Source organism: Peromyscus maniculatus, chromosome 1 (genome assembly GCF_049852395.1).
Source record: "Peromyscus maniculatus bairdii isolate BWxNUB_F1_BW_parent chromosome 1, HU_Pman_BW_mat_3.1, whole genome shotgun sequence".
In the NCBI taxonomy this organism is placed as follows: Eukaryota; Metazoa; Chordata; class Mammalia; order Rodentia; family Cricetidae; genus Peromyscus; species Peromyscus maniculatus.
Genome location: NC_134852.1, coordinates 156581420 through 156597910, shown reverse-complemented (window position 1 = coordinate 156597910; position 16491 = coordinate 156581420). Strand labels below are relative to the sequence as shown.

Below are 16491 nucleotides of genomic sequence, written 5' to 3'. Positions count from 1 at the left end.
GAGTTACTGCGGCTCACACCCAACACTCGGGCACCACTGCCTGAATCACACAGCAGTCTATCTCAAGGAATCTACAGGTTCCCCATGAATGAGGGGCTCTGTTTTTTATTTTTAGTGTTCTTCCAAAGCACAAAGAAAATCCTGGTGCTTCTTGCTGTGGCTGGTATGGGCAAGCAAGCACTGTGCTGTGCTGCACATGGCAAACATGTTCAGGGAGTAACCTAGTGCCTGAAAGCTGACTAGCTGTCCATGCCCCCAAATGGGGGACCTGGCTGCTTGTGAATCAGGAGAACAAATTGAGCTAAATTCTCTGTGCTTTTTTTTTTCCTTCAAGGAAAGTTACAAATAAAACAAGTTCCTTGGTCTGATAATTACATAGTAATACTCTGTAGAAAGTCGGGACAAATAAGGAATTTGGACATCCTATGAAATTTGCTGTAACGGGATTTGACCTGTACAAAGCCCTAAATGACTATGGTTATTCCTATTCTGTTACTGCTCTAACTGTATCTTAGGGAGACAGTTAACAGGTTGTTAGCTAACAGAAGTCCTTTCCCTGTCTAATGGTGCTCTCCAAAACAGTCACGTTACCTAAAAAGACAAACTAGCTTAGTCCCAGGACAAGTTTTTTAGCATGTTGTTACAAGTGGACATAAATTCCATTGCTACTTTCCCACACTCACCCGCCCCATCCCATTCCAAATGAAGCTATGATGTAACATAGGAAAGAGCACCATCGCAAAGGCAAGACGGACTTCTGCATCCCACGTTCTGTTTCCTCAGTACAAAATGAGCGGGAACCCAGGAGAAGGGACAGGAAACCTCAAAGCAGGAAGACAGATGGCCATGAAGTTATTAAGGCAAACACCTCTTCTGGTGTGTCAAGCAGACCTATTCTGTGTGAGACACCTACTCTGTGAAAGTCCCAAAGACTGTCCTAAAGACAGGAAGCAAATTAGGACTTTGAATCTGTAGTAATTTATATTAGTGGCATATTTTATTTAAGGCAAGGATTAAAATACACTGTATAAACATTTAGCACAACTTTACATTTTCCTCCAACTAATTATAAAGTTGAAATTGTTTTTCAAGTTATAAAACATAAATTTTAACAGTTATTTTACTATCTTGTGTGTGTTGGAGGTCAGAAAATACTCTTTGGAAGCTGAGTCTCTCCTTCCACTGTGGGTTCCAGAAACTGAACTCAGGATGTCAGGTCAGCATGACATATGCTTATATTCATTGAGCCTCTTGCTGAACATATTTAATATCTACTTATTAGTGGATTTTTTTTTGTTTTGTTTTGTTTTTGTTTTTGTTTTTCCAGACAGGGTTTCTCAGTGTGTTTTTGGTGCCTATTCTGGATCTTACCCTGTAGACCAGGCTGGCCTCGAACTCACAGAGATCCCCCTGGCTCTGCCTCCCAAGTGCTGGGATTAAAAGCGTGAGCCACCACTACCCAGCTTATTTGTGCTTTTAAGTGTTTTTTTATTATTCTATATTTTTGTTTGTTTGTTTGTTTTGGTGGTTGTCCCCCCCCCCCAGACAGGGTTTCTTTGTGTAGCTTTGGAGCCTGTCCTGGAACTTGTTTTGTAGACCAGGCTGGCCTCAAGCTCACAGAGATCCTCCTGCGTGCTGGAATTAAAGGAGTGCGCCACCACCTCTAGGCCTATGTTTTTATTTTTAATTATGTGTATACATGTGTGTTGGAATGTGGATTTGAACATGTGTGTGCAATGCCTGTTGAGGCCAGGTGTTGGATGCCCCGGAATTGGAGTTACACTTGATTATGAGCAATCACCTAGGTGCTAGGAACTGAGCCTGGATCCTCTGCAAGTACAATAAGTGGTATTAACCACTAAGCCATCTCTCCTGTCCCTGCAAATATTATGTTTATGGATCTTGTTTAAATTTAAAATATAAATTCTGCCAGCTAAAGTGAGAGAATAGATTTTCACTTCTGTCCATCTACTATTTAGAAATGTCTTGAAGGTAAGCAACACACTTGGAGTCAGGTTTAAAATGTTCCTTTTATCTAACACAAATCACACTTAAAGCTTTATGGTTTTGGTTGCCTTTTTTTTTTCTTTTTCTCCAGGGCAAATAGATTGATTTTAAAAAGATTTAAAAAAGTGATGACGAACTATGGAGAGTGAGAGGGTTTCCAGGGAGAAACACCTTTGGTTTTGTAGGTTAAGTGGGTTTTTGTTTGCTTGCTTGCTTGTTTTTTCCCCAAGGTTGGCAAATTCTCTTCCACTGAGCTAATCCTCAGGTTGGTTTTATATTTTAAATCAGACTATGAAAGTAGTAACTGTTTCTACTACCAAATATTGATCTTCAGAGCATTCTATCCCAGGGCCTTGATTTTTAAAAAAAATGGAAAAGTGTGCAGCAGTTCATGCCTTTAATCCCTGTACTCAGGTAGATCTGAGTTCAAGGCCAGGCTGGTCTACATAGTGAGTTCCAGGTCAGTCAGGGCTACACGGTGAGCTGTTTCCAAATATACAAAAGGAGCAAGAACAGGTAATGTTGGAGCACAGGGTGACAGATCACTTGACTAAGCTACTGGATATCTTTTTTTGTTTGTTTGTTTGTTTGTTTTTTGAGACAAAGTTTCTCTGTGTAGCTTTGGAGCCTTTCCTGGAACTAACTCACTCTGTAGCTCAGGTTGGCCTCAAACTCACAGAGATGCGCCTGGCTCTGCCTCCTGAGTGCTGGGCTTAAAAGCGTGTGCCACCACTGCCCGACTCTACTGGTTACCTTTAACTACATTTTAGGGCTGGAGCTCAGTGGCAGAAGCCTTATGTAGCTCAGGGGAGGCCTTGGGCTCAATCGACAGCACTCACATGCACACACGGTATCTATTTTTAGTTTCATACTAGAACAAGTTTCTGTCTCTAAGCTCACTGAAACCATCACATAAAACAAACTGACTTTATAGATCTAATTTTGGCCAGTTCTTAATAAGACTCCTCAATAATTAATGAGGGAAATGGATTTAACTGAACTTTAACAACAGAGTTTATCTGTGAGTTGAAACAGTAGCACATTGGTGGGCCCTGAGTCTGGGTTTGTGGATATAAATAAATTAGTGAAATGCATAGAGAAGGTGGTGCGAAGTGACAGATAACTGTTTGGAACACTTACAATGTCTTCTTTATTAAATTATGTGTGGGTATCTGCATGTATGCAGGTGTTCACAGGGACCAGATGTCAGATCCCTTGGAGCTGTAGTTACAGGCAGTTGTGAGTAGCCACCATGGCCTCTTTTTAAACAAGTCTCTCTATAAAATATAAACTGTAGCCTTTTTGTTTTTTGGTTTTTGGAGACAGGGTTTCTCTGTGTAGCTTTGTGCCTTTCCTGGAACTCACTTTGTAGACCAGGCTAGCCTTGAACTCACAGAGATCCGCCTGCCTCTGCCTCCCCAGTGCTGGGATTAAAGGCATGCGCCACCACTGCCCGGTAACTGTAGCCTTTTAAAATGGCCTAGGACCTATGGAGGCTTAAGAAAGAATAGACAGCCTGTTTAGTCTGGAAAAACACCCAACACCCAATGCAGGACTAAGCAGAACCTGAGCATCTCCTGGTCTATGCTCTACTAGGATCCCAAGAGAGAAGGGAGGAAATGCCTGAGTGCCAGAAGCCCTCACAGTGGCTTAGGCTTCATTACTGTACAGCCCAGGCCTGGTTTTGAAGACTTACAGTCTCCACCCCAGCTAGCCAACCACACTCAATTTTAAGATTTTATTTATTTATTATGTATACAGTATTCTACTTGCATGTATGCCTGTAGGCCAGAAGAGGGCACCAGATGTCATTGTAGATGGTTGTGAGCCACCACGTGGTTGCTGGGTATTGAACTCAGGACCTCTGGAAAAGCAGCCAGTGCTCTTAACCTCTGAGCCACCTCTCCAGCCCCGACACTGAATGCCGAGATTAAAGGCCTTACACCATCATGCCTGGCAAGAGACATCTTTGTTTTGTTTTGTTTTGTTTTGTTTTTCGAGACAGGGTTTTGGTGCCTGTCCTGGATCTCACTTTGGAGATCCGCTTGGCTCTGCCTCCTGAGTGCTGGGATTAAAGGCATGTGCTGCCGCCACCGCCACCACCGCCGCCGCCACCCGGCTGGTTAGAGACTTCTTAACATGGAAGGCAACACCTGTGATCCCTAGCCATCATAATCCTGCTCAGTCTCTGCTATGTCTATTCACATGTGTGTGTATGAATGTATAAGCTCACAATCCATGGTATCCCTGTGGCAGTCAGAAGATAATTTCCAGGAATAATTTCTTTCTTTCCACCATGGATTCTGGGGATCAAATTCATTTCATGAAGCTTGTTGGGAAATGTTTTATCCACTGATCCACTTGCTAGCCCTCAGCATTTTATAGCATGTGTACTTCTCAGTATTATCATGGGTCACAGCCTTTCTCTTTCAATGGAGAAATAAAGAAAACAATTTTTTATTTATTTTTAATAAAATTTATTTATAAAGTACAAAACCTGTACTTTACAGAAAAGGTTCACAGTGCAATGGTTTAAAGTTCAGCTTATATAATTACCTCCTGGAATCTAAACAAGTCATTTCTATGACTGTATCTTCTTATTATCTAGTCTACCTTCCTGGACATTAGCTATCTTTAACTCAGGGTTCACGTCTTTTCCAGTCAATCTGATGACTGACCTCAAACTTCTTGCATTTTCAACGTTTGCAAGCAACTTTTTTTCCAGGAGTCTCCTCTCTCCAGTCTGGCACACTTCCAGGTTGGGTGAGCACTGCTGGACTTCATACCAGAACTGGAACCGTAGGGTAAGATGTTGAGGGTGAAACAGAGTGACCCCACTCCCAATAGATACATGTGCATAGTGTGCTGCAGTTGAAGGAAGAACCCAAGTACTTCAACTGCATTCTCAAATTAAAGCCATGAATTTTGAAGATTACTAAATGTTTGTCATTTTCTACTGAGGAAACAGAAGATAGGGGTCTGGTTTGCCTTGGACAAAAAAAGCAAAAATTAAAGGTGATATTTCAATATATAACATTATGAAATCTTAAATCACTACACCTCTTTAAGCACAGCACAAACTGAAGCTGGTGCTACTTAACAAGCATTACAATTTTCTTTTAAAAAAGCATTTCTTGAATCCAAAAACTAAAGAAAGAAATGAAAGCTGTAGAGAATGCTCCATCTTCAGAGATCTCATACTATACCGTGAATCGTGTCTGTCACCTGGAAACCAGAGTGCTCCAGGCACGATCGCATGGACAAGCCTGCAGCAGAGAACACATGCACACAGCTAAAGTGGTACATTACCCCACACCCTCACTCCCCCAACACATTCCTTCCCAGAGAAGGGTGGGCTGTGGTATAGTCATCATTCAAGACCAGATCTGCACTGGCTTTGTGCTATAATCCCAAACATTTACAACCAGTAAGACAAGAAACACTTTGAATAGGCCAAAATTAGACACGTCAGTCTGTGGTTTATTTAGTTACCAAAAGGCACCAAAGCAGGTATTGAAAGACAATAGGTAGTGACTTGGCAACTCTATCCGGAGAACATTAGCTAAGAAATGCTAGTCAGGACAAACGGGTGCCCATAATGGGACTGTGTTCCACTTCTCTTCAGAAACAGATATAATTATACTGTTCTCAAAGCACAGGGGGTCTTTGTAAAGCAAAGGTACCCAAACAACTTGAACTCATAATGACATTAATGTAACAAGGAAGAGATGGTCGTTCCCAGGCCTCAAAGCCAGGGCCTGGCTCTCCACCAGGCACCTCAGTGCTTAAGTCACTGCACAAAGTATGACCTCAATTCTTCACAGAAATATTCATGGGCAAGTGATTTCTCAGTAGCCAATAGTTCTGTACTGATTACCTACCAGCTATTCTTTATTTTACTGCAGTTTAATTTTTAAACTGTAGTTAAGAGAAAGTAAGACATTTTCTTTTCTTCTGAATTCAAAAGGGACAAGTGTCCCAAATTGTAATCTTTGGATCATTGATACATATCTGCGTTGTGCCTTGATACCTTTAATTATATTATAGTTAGTATTCAAACAAACAGCAATATTAGCCTTCTGTTATTCAAAAAACAAACTAAAACATTTTTTGCAGACAGTACTCGAAGGAGTTCTTTGGTGTGTTATAGATGCTCATACCCAGGCTTTCCAGAGTGGAGGCCTGTCTTGCCATTCAGAGGACCTGGCCTAAGATTTACTGTTCTGACACAGAGAGGACTAGGCACTCCTGAGTCACCTGGAACAATTTACACCACATGGACAACCCATACTGACATTTGTGTCTGCCACAATTTATGATAAATAAACTGTGATACTTGCTTCTGTGCTAAAGGATGCTGCAGAGCTCATGTTCCTTCCCAGTACCAGAAAGGAAAAATCCCAAGTTACACTGAGAGCTGGCTTCAGATGTCTATAAACTCTCTTCTACTAATTATACCGCCATCCAAAGTGAAAAAGGCTGAAACATTTACTTTTCAACTTTTCTGTTAAACTCCTTTAGTTCACAGTAATTTTATACTTGAGCTTCGTTTTCATCACCTGTCCAACTGCTAAAACAGCCTCTCGTTGAAATGGAGGCGAGGCTATGTAGAAGCCGCTCCATTGTGCTACCATGGTAAGAACAACCCAGTCTGTTCGTGTTTGACAATTTCCTACAAATACTGTACAGTATGCACCTTGTCTCATCTTGTGCTTCTATTTTCAAAAGCAAATATTCCCACCCTTCTTAAACATGGGACTTTTACATAACTCACACAGATCCTAAACAGAACCTGCAGGACACAGTTGGGAATTCTGTTTATGACTCATCTAATAAAGAATGAGGGGAGTAAGAAGAGAGATGTTTTTGGGGGGACACTGTGGGCCTTAACCCAGTCAGAAGGTGTTACCTTGGCTTTCTGGTCCTAACCCTTAGATCTGCACCCAAGAGCAGCCACTTCACTGCCGCTACAGAAATAAAGGACGTTAGAATCTCGAAACATCAAGAGAAATGAAAAAGCTATGGAGCAGCTAGTTATTTTAAACCAAAGCATTTTTCAAACAGTTACTGATCAAAGAAGGAGCTTAAGAAATATTTCCACTTAGTATCTGATTCTCGGAGGGAAGAAGCTCAAAATGTTTAAAACAAGAATAGGGAAAGGGAAAGAACATACTAAATTATATCAGTCCTACAATTAAGCAAAACATCAAAAAATTTCTGAAAAATATTAAGTCTATTATGTGCACTAGTCTTCAAGGAAGGAATAGGGTGTGAACCCTTAAAGGCTACCATGGCATGTACAAAGCTGGCTGGGGTGACACCTTATTTATGTCTGGGCAAAACACACAAAAGATGTTGGCTTCACTGAGATAGAGATAAAAACAGAAAAATCTGAATCCTATTGTTATTAAAATTGTCCTTTAGTAAAAAGGTTTACTAATGCAATGGGATTTATTATTTACTAAAGTAATGACACTCCTATTTTCTCAGCTACATATGTAAATGCAAATCCTGACAATTTCCTATGAATTTTGGCAATGTTGTTATTGTGGTAACAACAAAGCCCTCACTGTGGACCTTAAGTATTTCCTTCAATGATAGCTCAATTCATTCCAAAAAGTTGTAATTTAAAAGCTCCAGAATTAAAAATAACAAAACAACAACAAAAATGTAATTGTTGAAATGTCTGCAAAGAATTAAAATCCGAGGTATAGCCTGGCACGGTGGAAGCTCCACTTCTGTGGGCTTGGCTCCTGTCTATGTGTTCCTCAGTCTCCTCCTCTCTCCTCTCTCCTCCTCCAGTCATTTCAGCATCCCTGAGTTTGATTCCTCTCTTTATGTTCTCATAGTATCCCCCATGGCCAACAGCTATTAAAATCCAAAACTCCAGGCTGGCAGCAAGTATCACTGCTAGACCCTACAGAGTTTGAGACTCCCCCCTCCCCCCGCAAAAAAAAAAAAATTGTAATCTGAAGCTGTAGGTTCATGATTCATTTAAACTTCAATGAAAAAACTACACTTAAGCTAATTTTATGGAAATAAAGGTTCCCATCTGTGAAACAAAAATGAATAACATTTTTTTCACCAAAAATTGGTTTAGTGTCTATTACAAGTGAGATTATTTGGTATGTGTTTTTGTTTGTTTGTTTTTGTTTTTTGAGACAAGGTATCTCTGTGTCAAAAAGCCCTAGCTATCCTAGAATAACTCACTATGTAATCCAGGCTGGCCTTGAACTCTGAGATCTACCTGCCTCTACCTGGCCCCAACCCTGAGCGTTGGGGATTAAAGGTATCTGCCACCATGCCGAGTGAGCAGTAGGTGCTTCTTTATCTGCTAAGAAACCACATGGACTTTTCAGCGCACAGGTTGGCAAGGGTAGTCTCCACCTCTTATAAGGGGATATGGCTTCAGGAATGGAAGATGATTTAACATTTTCCTGATTTAAAAAAATAACCAGATAAATGTACCAAATTCGAATGGTCTGTGTGTAAAATATTCTACTCGATTAGACAATAAGAGTTAATTCTCCCTTAAATAGCTTTAACTAGTCTGCTACTTAAATTTTTTTTTCTTGCATTCAATTTAGTGTGTAAGTTGTTGCTTATGTGCCAAAGCACATATGGAGGTCAGAGGACAATCTTCAGTTCTTAGTTCTCTACTTCTCCCCATGGAGGTTCAGGGATTGAGCCTGAGTCACCAGGCTTGGACTAAGAACTAACAGTGAAGTCTTTCTTAATAGGGGAAAGGTGGCAGCTGACTTCTGCAAAATCACTCATTCAGTACCCAGCACTAGAGTTCAGCTATTCAGTATACTAACCTCCAACTACATGGGACAGTATCAATTTGGATAGAATGTAAAAGTCAGGTCATCGGCCACATCTGCAGTGCCTGACATTCACAAGGACTTGGGTGGTGACAATCGTACTAGACAAACTATCAAACCCAGTTGTAGAGCACTACATAGTTCTCATGACTGCAGGCAGCGTGGCTGGGCATGGCAGCTCTAGCCTATAATCCCAGCATTTAGGAGGCCAAGACAATAGCAGTGCTGTGAATTTGAGGCCAGCCTGCTTGGGCTACAATGTGGAGATCCTGTCTCAAGAAAGAAAATGAAAGTTCTAGTGTAACACATAGAAGAACATACTGTGAGCATTTAAAATGCTTCTACTAGGGCTAGAGAGACAGCTCAGTGGTTAAGGGAATTAGCTGCTCTTCCAGAGGACATAGATTTGACTCCTAGCACCCACATGGCAGCTCACAACATGCCTGTAACTCCAGTTTCAGGGGATCCGCCACCCTCTTTGGTCTCCCTCCTTGGGCATTAGGCACACACATAGTGCGCATACATGCAGGCAGTATGCCCATACAAACATAATAGTTAAAAAAAAAAGTGCTACTTAAGCTGTGTGTAGAAATGGCAGACTGAATAATCAAATTAGTGATTTCAGCAGCTATTTATTAAAGTATTCAAAAAGTACTGCTGAAATAGAAAACGGTAACAAAGATCAAGAATGGAACATCAGACTGTGATAATCAAAGGGGAAAAAATAAGACATTCATTAAATGTGCCTAAAGGACACCAATTATTTAAAAAACTATGCTTTAAAATGGTAGTCTGGAGCACATGCCTTTAATCCCAGCACTCAGGAGGGAGAGGCAGGCAGATATCTCTGTAAGTTCCAGGACAGCCTGGTCTACAGAGTTAGTTCCAGGACAGCCAGGGCTACACAGAGGAACCCATCTTGAAAAACAATTAACAAAATAATAATAATAATAATAATAATAATAATAATAATGATATAAAATAAGAAAAAGAAGAAGAAAGAAAAGGTAGTTTGGGGCTATAGAAACAACATAGAGGTTGAGAGCACTGGTGATCTTCTTGAGGATCAGAGTTCGATTCCCAGCACCTACATGGAAGCCCACAAAATTCTCTTAATTCCAGATCCAGGGGATGTGACGCCCTCTTCTGGCCTCCAAGGGAAACAGTCACATACATGGTACACAGACATAAACGCATACAGAGCACCGATACACAGAAAAATAGATTTTAAAAACAAAACAAAACAAAAACAAAAACCTTTCCGTTTGCCAGTAGAACTGGGGATACATGCCTGTAATCAAATAACTCAGGAGGCAGAAACAGGAGGATCTAAAGTCTAAGGCCAGTCTGGACTAATATAGTGAGTTCCAGGCCATCATGGGCTAGAGTGAAACCCTGCCTCAAAAAACCAAAACAAATAAAATACAAAGATTATAGCCCGGCGGTGGAGGCACACGCCTTGAATCCCAGCACTTGGGAGGCAGAGGCAGGCAGATCTTTGTGAGTTTGAGGCCAGCCTGGTCTACAGAGCGAGATCCAGGAAAGGCACAAAGCTACACAGAGAAAAAAAAAAAAAAAAAAGGGCCGGGCGTTGGCGGCGCACGCCTTTAATCCCAGCACTCGGGAGGCAGAGCCAGGCGGATCTCTGTGAGTTCGAGGCCAGCCTGGGCTACCAAGTGAGCTCCAGGAAAGGCGCAAAGCTACACAGAGAAACCCTGTCTCGAAAAACCAAAAAAAACAAAAAACAAAAAACAAAAAAAAAAAAACAAAAAAAAACCCAAAGATTATGAATCTAACAAATCAAGCTTTAGAGAACTCTCAGAGAAGTGTTAATAAATCCAACTGAGGTCACAGTTAACTGTTTGTTAACTATAACATTCTCTAAAACTCTGAAACAATTCAAACAGCATGTTAATAATTATACATACTTACAGTAAGAGCAGCTGCTCTTGCAGAGGACCTGAGTTAAATTCCCAGCACCTACACAGGAGCTCACAACTATTTGAAACTCCAGTCCTAGGAGCTCTGACACCCTCTTCTGGCCTCCACAAGCACTGCATGCACATGGTGCACAGACATACATACATGCAGGCAAACACTCTATGCATAAAATTATTTTTAAAGAAAAATGCACATATAGAATAAAATATTGCTGATTCATCTAAAATGCCTTCCTCATGTTAGAATTTATCATCTAAGTCTGAGCTGAAAAGTTCAATGTAGAAATCACTATCACAGTCAGGCCAATCTTAGGACTTTTCTTGAGTCCTAGTTTACTAATTAATATTAGATTAAAAAATAACAAGTAATAGGCTGTAAACAATAAGCCATGTATGCAGCCCAAATAAAATAAAAGCAGTAAGTATCTTTAGTACATGTGAACAGCATTTAGGATCTCTTTGCAGCTATCTTAGAAAAGAGTGAAAATGTCAGTGGACCACCCTCTCCCAGGAGACCCCTGAACTCACCATCTTTAAAATCGCCCCATACAATCGCAAGAGCACTTTCCGAGGTTCATCTCCAACACTGGCTATGGAGTCTGGCAAAGAGCACTGGAACAGCATGTTACTGAGACCGCCCCTGTGAGAGAAAACACAGAAGGAAAAGCTCAGCCACTCTTTCTGGTGAACACAGACATACTGTCAGATGATACACCTGTGCTCATCTGAGTCTTGGTGTATTCGCTCAGGATATTTGAAAACACTGATGATGAACTCCCATTTTCAAACAAATTCCACAAGTCCAATAACAAACAGGCAAATCCTTAATCTGTTGTCTCTAGAGTCAGGACCATTTCTGCCCTTATGCACCTTAAAAGTAATAAGGACCAAGGAGAAAATTCCTCAGCACTAAGAATGGGAATGCTGATGCCTCACTGCAAGCCAGGATTATTCTAGCCTACTATTTCCATTATATTGTCCTGATCACTATCAACATTTTGGAACAATTTTTTTTTGTTGTTGTTGTTCATTGGTAGGGGGGCTGCCACCGAGTACATGTGGAAGTTAGAGGACAAGCAAAATCCAGTTCTCTCCTTCTATGATATGGGTGGTCTCAGGAATCACTCAAGTCAGTAGACTTGGAGGTAAGTGACCTCACCCAGAATGCTCCTTGCCCTCTTGGGACAACCTTCTCCAGGGCTTTTCACTTAGTGTGTGAGTCTAAGACCTATCCCTTTTATGTTAAGGTTAGTATAAATACCTCAACCTTTTTTTTTTTTTTTAACTTTTCAAGACAGGGTTTCTCTGTGTAACAATCCTAGCTGTCCTGGAAATCACTTTGTAGACCAGGTTGGTCTCAAACCGCCTGCCCCTGCCTCCCAAGTGCTGAAATTAAAGGTGTGCACCACCACCACCACCACCACCACCACCACCACCCAGCATAAGTCAACCATTTTTAACTAAGTTTTTAAAAACAAATACTTACAACATGAACTTGTTTAAGGGGCTTTCAGGAGATGGCAATAACCTACAGCCACATTCAGCTCTCACTGCTAAACCCAAAAGCAAATTACAAGGCCCTTTAAACAGTAAACAGCCTTGGGGCCTATCAACTGCCTGGGCTGAGGAGACCCAGACAGAAGAGAGTTCTTAAATGAAGAGATGACACAAAATTCTTTACCGTATGAGCCACAGATAGGAGGGACTTCAATTGCAGTGGACCTTTGTGGACCTTCAGAGTCCCAAATTCTATTCTGACTCCATTTCAAGAAGATCTAAGAAGCCTGAGCTGGCCTAGAACTGCCTCCAGATACACACCACCATACCCAGTTTGATTTTTTTTTCCCTTTCATTGGTTAAGAACTTCTTTTTTTTTTTTTTTTTTTTTTTTGGATTTTCGAGACAGGGTTTCTCTGTGTAGCTTTGCGCCTTTCCTGGAGCTCACTTGGTAGCCCAGGCTGGCCTCGAACTCACAGAGATCCGCCTGGCTCTGCCTCCCGAGTGCTGGGATTAAAGGCGTGCGCCACCACCGCCCGGCTGGTTAAGAACTTCTAAGTACTCCTATACAATAGTATTCAGTTTGGGTTTTTGTCTGTTTGGGTTAGGTTTTTGAAGACAGGGTTTCATTTATGCCAGGCTGGTCTCAAGCTCACTTCACTATGTAACCAAGGCTGGCTTTGAACTCCTGATCTTTCTGCTAAGGTAACTCCCAGTTCTCAAAGCTCCTGGGATTACAGGGAGTGGCAGCAAACCGGCTGAAGAAGTTTTTCAGTAGGCTGCTAAAAACCATGTCAAAGAATGACAGCAAGAGTCCGTACAGGCCTATTCCTAGGAGACAAAGCGAGGGTCACTCATTTAGAAGCTCAGAAAGAAGTCAGCAGAGAGGAGGAGCGAGCAGCTTTCCTCTTCCTAAGCTAACCTTGGTAGTACCCTTCTCTGCAGGGCTGACTGCAATTCCCCCACCATGTGCAGTCACTGCCAACAGGGGCTTCTGACTACCAAGCAACAGGGCACGCCCTCAATTTTCTTCCTGTCACATATTCTCCAAAGCTTAGTCAAATGAAAATAGATGAACTACTGTTCTAAGCTGTGTGACTTGACTCCAAGTTTGTCTCCATATTCCCACAGAAAGCAGGCTAGCATGGCCAGAAACAAAGCTCACCACTCAGACATCCTTGGTCTATTGTGTTAGGCTGTAATGAATAAGCTGTCTATTACAGTTTGATGTCAATCAAAATGAGTGAAACAGGGTCATTACACCAGTGGCCTAAGAACTCCAAGAAACAGTGACCAACCAGTCAAATCCTGTGACTGGCAACAAGATCTGCTGCCAACAAAGTTGTCAAAACATCACAAGTAAAAATCCAGGTATTCTCTCTAAAGACTTCAAAGAGATTTGAAGCCAGACTTAGCACCTTGAATAGCATTTTACAATCAATACCAACGAGTTGCAATTCAGCATAGCAAGCACAAGATACTCAGCTAAAAACAAACAAACAAACACACAGACAAACACACAAAAACACCAGCAGAACCAATAGGAAACAGCAAAAACTAGCAGAGGTAGGCGGATCTCTGAATTCCAGGCCAGCCAGGGATACATAATGAGACATAAAGAAAACAACAGCGGGCAGTGGTGGCGCACGCCTTTAATACCCAGCACTCAGGAGGCAGAGACAGGAGGATCTCTGTGAGTTCAAGGCCAGCCTGGGATACAGAGTGAGTTCCAGGAAAGGCGCAAAGCTATACAGAGAAACCCTGTCTCAAAAAACAAAACAAAACAAAAACAAAAAACAGGCCAGTGGTGGAGCATGCCCTTAATCACAACACTAGGTTAGCAGAGGCAAACAGATCTCTGTGAATTCCAAGCCAGCCTACTCTACAGAGCTAGTTCTAGGACAGCTAAAACTATACTAAGAAACCCTGTCTAAAAAAAGCAAAACAAAACAAAAAGAAAATGAAAAAAATAATTCTGTGTAATAATATGTAGCTACTGGGTTTTTTGTTTGTTTTGTTTTGTTGAAAGTTCCATCTCCAGGACCAAAAAAAAAAAAAATTTTTAAAAATAGGAGAGATGGCTCAGTGGTTAAGAGCAGTGGTTGTTCTTCCAGAGGTCCTGAGTTCAATTCCCAGCAACCACATGGTGGCTCACAACCATCCGTAAGGAGATCTGATGCCCTCTTCTGGCCTGCAAGCATGCATGTAGACAGAACGTAAATAAATCTTAAAAAAAAAAAAAAAAGAATTTGGTTGTTTAAAAAAAAAAAAAAAGCTTTTCTTGCTGGGCGGCGCACACCTTTAATCCCAGCGGAATGAATGGAAGGCAGAGCCAGGTGGATCTCTGTGAGTTTGAGGCCAGCCTGGTCTCCAGAGTGAAATCCAGGACAGGCACAAAAACTACACAGAGAAACCCTGTCTCAAAAACCACTCTCCCAAAAAAATAGGGACATGCCAGCTCCTGGAAGCACCCTATCTCCTCCAAAGAAAATAGACGGGCACAAAAAACTTCCACCTGCACCTTACTTTAAATGTGGCAAAGCCATCCACCGGGACACACACACACACACACACACACACACACACACACACACACACACGGGACACGACACGACACGGGGGACGACATAAAAATATAAAACTGCCTTTTCACTTCAACTGCTGCCAAGACCCAGTCCAGAATGTGAAGAAGCAGGACACTGGGGAACTGATTGCCCCACTTTGCCAAGACAAAGTAGGCTGGTCTCCCCAAATTCCTACTCCACAGGAAAGTCTGTCAAATCTTCTGGACCTGGCAGCTGAAGACTGATGCTGCCTGCCTTGGGGTCTCTGTAGCCAGTAAGTCCCTGTCATTTTTTTTTTAAACAAATTTTTTTTAAAGATTTATTTATTTATTATGTATACAGCATGTATGCTTGCAGGCTAGAGAGGGCACCAGATCTCATTACAGATGGTTGTGAGCCACCATGTGGTTGCTGGGAATTGAACTCAGGACCTCTGGAAGAGCAGTCAGTGCTTTTTTTTTTTTTTTTTTCTTCAGAGCTGAGGACCGAACCCAGGGCCTTGCGCTTGCTAGGCAAGCGCTCTACCACTGAGCTGAACCCCCAACCCCCAGTCAGGTCTCTTAACCTCTGAGCCACCTCTCCAGCCCGACCCTGTCATTTCTAATAGACTTGGAAGCTGTTTCACTTCTGCTTACTCAGGTGAAATTTACCCTTCTCAGATCTGATGACACTTGATGACTAGGGTACGGATGGCTTTGCCAGTTTAACAGCTCTCCCCTCAAGGCTACTTGGGAGTTCATTAGTTAAGTTTCTTATTAAAAATAGACAGATTTGCCTTCTGTTACAGGCTTCATAGTAAAGGATAAACAGGTTTCAGATGTAACATTCTACTAAAGGAACACAGGAAATTTGAGATATATAAATGCAAATTATAAAGGAATAAATAAATGATTTAAGGTATGTAAAAATGTTTTGGACTTCTGTCCCCTCTCTATGCTATTATACTGGAACTTTGGAGGGTCAGAGTTTTAGCATTGCTAAATGGAGTTCTGATAAACTGATAAAGCACTATCTACTATTCAGTCCCAAGTTCAAGATTTTAAATTTCCTCTGGTTGTCTTCTAAGTATAGACTTAAAGAAGTGTATTTCATTTGGGCTAAAACCAGGCTCTCTAGACATAGGAAAAATGTTCGTGCCTTTAAACCCAAAGCCACAGCCTTTGCTTTACCAAGGTGTAAATCTGCTCCAGCTGTTTGAGAGACACCTGTATGTTCCTGGGGAAAGAGTGCTGCTACTGTATCAAGGAATCTGGCCTGGTGGAAACTAATACTGAATCACCCCACAAACTGAAGAACTTCGTCAATACAACCAGGACACATCTCTATTCCATTCCTTCTGGCAGTCTTTACTCTTCCCATAGCTAGCCCTGTTCATAGGGCTGGTGTTAATAATCATTTTTTTCTCCTCGCAACTTGCCTTCTCCAATTCCTTCAGGAACAAATTCCTGAGGTCTCCAGGGTGGTAGTTAACTGAATGCATCTTCACCATACCTACAGCTGAATGTGAGCCCACCGACTCCTGACTCCCCCTCCCCATGTTGTTCCATGCCAACAGGAAGTAGCTAGATTTGAACTAGTACCCATATACGCAAGAAGGTTGGGATGTTCAGCTAGAATCTCCAGCTCAGCCCCATTTCTTTCTCCAAACACACTGCCCTG

At 41.7% G+C, this 16491-nt stretch overlaps 1 protein-coding gene across 3 annotated transcripts in view; it reads right to left on the bottom strand.

Moving 5' to 3' along the window:
• The window catches only part of Chka (choline kinase alpha), a 49026-nt gene that overhangs the window by 22397 nt on the left and 10138 nt on the right, over positions 1–16491 (bottom strand). For all 3 annotated transcript variants that reach the window (XM_006980505.3, XM_006980504.4, XM_015999028.3), the window contains exon 2: positions 11300–11411. In XM_006980505.3, coding sequence (XP_006980567.1) covers positions 11300–11411 — 112 coding nt within the window. The remainder of the gene's footprint in view (positions 1–11299; positions 11412–16491) is intronic.